This window comes from Pelodiscus sinensis, chromosome 9 (genome assembly GCF_052426305.1).
Source record: "Pelodiscus sinensis isolate ZL-2025 chromosome 9, ASM5242630v1, whole genome shotgun sequence".
In the NCBI taxonomy this organism is placed as follows: Eukaryota; Metazoa; Chordata; order Testudines; family Trionychidae; genus Pelodiscus; species Pelodiscus sinensis.
In genome coordinates this window covers 59,045,112-59,049,221 of record NC_143060.1, presented here as the reverse complement: position 1 = coordinate 59,049,221, position 4,110 = coordinate 59,045,112, and the positions used below count along the sequence as shown (strand labels likewise).

Below are 4,110 nucleotides of genomic sequence, written 5' to 3'. Positions count from 1 at the left end.
CCACAAAAGGTCATCACCTAATAAACCATCTTGTTAGTCTTTAAAGTGCTACATAGTCCTGTATTTTGCTTCAGCTACACCAGACTAACACGGCTACATTTCTATTACTGTTTATCTTTCAAACCCAGAAGAGAGTAAAATAGCACCTGAATAGGAAGCACCTGTTGTGTTACAGTAAGTTAAGTCGCTGAGAACATTTCTCTGCTCACGTTTGGTCACATTTAAACACCCCCAAAGCACAGGGGTTAACAACCCGATCCTGTCCATCATCTATTAAACCTGCTACGCTCCTGCTTTCAGATGAAAAACATCCAGCACCTCAGCTGGATCGGGAGAAGCATGTGTGCAACACTGATTAGCCTGCCCCAATTTTTCCCCTCCCCAAATGCTACAACATGTGAAATGAAAATACACGGGCCATAGCAAGGATGAACATGTATTTATTTTCTGCCCCCTCCTCCACCAGTTTATGTAGAACGGAACCTTTTCATAACATGTCTGCAGACACGAACGTGTGGAGCGGGATGTGATGGTCAGAAGACCAGGTGTCAGGGAGGATTGATGAACTCCGCTCCCAGGCACAGCATACGGGCCGTCTCGGCTATTGCCCCGAGGAGCGGCGGCAGACGGTTCTCCGCCCCTCAGGCTCAGGGGTCATCCGGGTAGGGCACGGTTTCCAGCTGGCCCTCTCTCCTCGCTTCCTCCACCCCGCGCAGCCACTCCGTGCACCTATGCACCAGTTCCTGGTTCACGACCCCTGGTGCCGGATCCTCCTTGTACTCCTCGTCGTCATAGCGGTTCTGTGCGTTCACCAGCGAGATCTTCATTAACGAGGTCAGGTCCATGCCGGCCCGGCTCTGGGAGCCCGGCAGGAGCCCGGTGCTGCCCAAGGGATTGATCCAGCCCCACTGGTTCTCCAGGTGGCGGCGCATCAGCAGCCAGGTCGCCTCAGTCGTGAGGATGATGTTGTACTGTTTCGCGGGGACCTCAGCCTCCGGCTCCGGACTCGCCGCCGCACCTGGGTTCCTGACAGAGCGGCCGCGGGTGCGCGTCGGGCTCGACCTCCGTGGCTGCTGCGGTGGCTGCGGCTGTAGCAGGTGTTGCTGCTGCTGCAGGGAGGCGCAGAGGTGGGAGTTGGGCAAGGGGCCGGTCCCTGCCTGGGGCGCCCCCCGCGGATTCCTCTCCTTCGGTGGCGGTGCTCGACTCTTAGGAGCCACCTGACTCTTTGGCTGCGCACGGGTGGTGGCGGAGCCAGAGGCCGCAGCAGCGGGAGGCTGGATGGGCGGTAGGGGCTTGGCGGTGCTCCGTGACCCCTCTGCTCCGCCCGCTGACTCAGCAGCCACTTTTGCCCGGGGCAGGTGGAACGGATTTTTCTCCGGGTTTGAGATGCGCTCCCACAGGAGAGAGGAGCACTGCTGCAACCGGCGGGGGCCCCGGCTCAATAAGTTCGATAGTCGACGGCAGCAGGGCTGAGCCGGAGGAGTGGGTGTGGGGATGGGAGGAGTGGGTGGCGTGATGAGGGAAGCTCTCACCCTGGAGGGCTGCGACGTCGCCTGAGAGGGCTGTGGCACCACCACACGGGCAGGCTGTGATGTCCCCTGGGATGTCTGTGACGCCACCACCCTGGAGAACTGCGATGCCACCACCGGAGAGGTCCGTGGCGCTTTCACCCGGGAAAACTGCGACGTGCTCTGGGAGGGCTTCTGTGATGATGTCACCCGGGAGGGCTGTTGTGATGTCACCCGGGAGGGCTCTGACATCCTTTGGGAAGACTGCGATGCCACCGCCTGGGAGGGCTGCAACGTCCCCTGTGCCGGAGTCTGAACACCGCTGAAAAAGAAGGGATGGGTTAGAACAGTACTCCAAGGAGAGACAAGTCTGACAGAGCAAGTGATGTCAAAAGATAATCCCGGAAACGTTCACAAGAACAAACTCTACAGGCAGTTTGGGCAAGGCTGTAGTATTTACAGCTCTGAAATATTAGAGGGACTTGTAGTTTACCTGCTAATACTCTGGTACCGACCAGTATTTTCAGCACACTAGGGCACATCCTACTGCTCTTCCACTGCACTCCTTGGCTGTGTCTACATTGGCACCCTTTTCCCTAAAAGGGATGCTAATGAGACCAGTCGGAATTGCAAATGCCCCGGGATTTAAATTTTCTCCGCGGCATTTGCATGCACATGGATGTTGCTTTTTTCCAGCTCGGGGCTTTGCCGGAGAAAAGCGCCAGTCTAGACGGGTATCTTGCGGAAAATAAAGCCTTTTTCAGAAGATCCCTTATTCCTGATTTTAAGTAGGAATAGGGTGCCAATGTAGACACAGCCAAGGAGTGCAGTGGAAGAGCAGTAGGATGTGCCCTAGTGTGCTGAAAATACCGGTCGGTGCCAGAGTGTGTCCAGTATTTTTGCTGAAACCATCTGGCAACCCCTAACTCTTACACAGCAGAGCTCTTACACTTGTCATGTCAAATTGGAACCTGGACCAAACCAGATGATCAAAAATTCAGATATTCAGGAGAGTAGGGAAGTGTGAGGCCACAGCGCCATCTAGTGGCCATGGGAGGGTTGCTTGCTGCTGGCCCTGCATGCGCTGGTTATTAGGTCAACATGGAAAGCTGCACAATGGAAGGCTGGAAAAATGGGGCTCTACTGCACCACATCATCTGTAAGGACTCCATCTAATAGGGCACCTCCTATTATACACTCCTGGCAGTGACACACACACACACACACACACACAAACACACACACACACACACACACACACACACACACACACAGATCCTCAACCTCCTTACAGAATCAGGAACTGCTCAGACCCAACCAATGTAGAGAAGCTGAACAATTCCCCAAGCAGATGACACATTCTGGCTCATTTGCTGGGTCTTAAAGAGAACAAAGTCCTGAGTCTTCTCCCTATCACTCTCTCATCCACTCAACACGGCAGGGCAGGAAGCCATGGGAAAAGGGAAGCAAAAGGCACAAATTCCACTGTCCCCTGTGGTAAGCAATAAAAAGCCTAGGTGGGAAAATAAGAGTTCCAATTTTAGTGTTTCCCACAACTTGCATTTGGCCAGCACCCGATAGGTCAGGCAGCATCAGCACCAAATCTATCACAGGCTCTTACCTTCTCCGCAGAGATGTGTCTCTTTTCACAGAATTGAGTTTGTAGAAAATTCCAAGAAGATTCTTCTTAGTGTTCATGATCGAGGCCTGAAAGCACTCAAGGTAAGAAGAGCAGACCTCGAGATGACTCCCGGCAGCAAAGCTACGGGAGTCTGAAATTGCCCCAGCCCCGCATCCTGTCCTACCTGGCCGTTGTCATGGAGTCTCTGTGAGTTCACCACCTGGCAAGGTCCTTTAACCAATAAGTGGAGACGCCGAAAAAGGCCTTGTGATGTCACCGCCACACCCTGTCCTGCCCCTGGCCAGCCCCTCTGCATATTTGAGCCTCTCCCCCCTGCATTAGCCCTACTCACTCAATGTTAGTTCTAGGAATCAAGCAGGCTGCACATGGAATCATCAGAGGCTGCTCAGTGCCACATGTACTTGGCAGATTGTAAGGCCAGAAAAGACCAATCACCTAAGCCAAGGACGGACAATAATTTTCACCGTGGGGGGGGTCACTTCAGGCATTTTAATATGTGTTCACAGGCTGGTTTTGGGCCCTGTGGAAAGTTCAGGGCCTCAGAGCTACAGAGAGAGAGGCAGTTTGGGATGTTAAATTTAAACAGAGCTCAGAATTGCTGCACTTAAAAGGACAATGCCTTAACAGAGTTCAAAATGGCCACCCTTAAAAGGACAATGCCTGCTCTACTGATAAGGCCTGCTCTTGTGGATAAGCGGTGGATGTGGTATACCTAGACTTTAGTAAGGCGTTTGATACGGTCTCGCATGATATTCTTATCTATAAACTAGGCAAATACAATTTAGATGGGGCTCCTGTAAGGTGGGTGCATAACTGGCTGGATTAAGTACTCAGAGTATGTCTACACTACAAAGTTAATTCGAACTAACGGACGTTAGTTCGAATTAACTTTGATAGGCACTACACTAGCGCTCCGCTAGTTCGAACTTAATTCGAACTAGCGGAGCGCTTAGTTCGAAC

At 52.8% G+C, this 4,110-nt stretch overlaps 1 protein-coding gene across 1 annotated transcript; it reads right to left on the bottom strand.

The window, feature by feature from the left end:
• Positions 1–424: 424 nt before the first annotated feature.
• On the bottom strand, positions 425–3,257 carry LOC149523946 (uncharacterized). The gene is made up of 2 exons (XM_089780675.1): positions 3,130–3,257; positions 425–1,830 (listed from the first exon to the last, which is right to left on the bottom strand). The coding sequence occupies exons 1-2, from the start codon at positions 3,204–3,206 to the stop codon at positions 648–650; spliced, it is 1,260 nt and encodes a 419-aa protein (XP_089636801.1). The 5' UTR covers positions 3,207–3,257; the 3' UTR covers positions 425–647.
• Positions 3,258–4,110: the final 853 nt, after the last annotated feature.

Bases quoted from the DNA above. Each gene is read 5' to 3' on its own strand.
- LOC149523946 (XM_089780675.1), bottom strand. From the start codon at position 3,206: ATGAACACTAAGAAGAATCTTCTTGGAATTTTCTACAAACTCAATTCT. The intron at 1,831-3,129 runs GTAAGAGCCTGT...CTTCTTTTTCAG, and splicing joins GACACATCTCTGCGGAGAAG to CGGTGTTCAGACTCCGGCAC.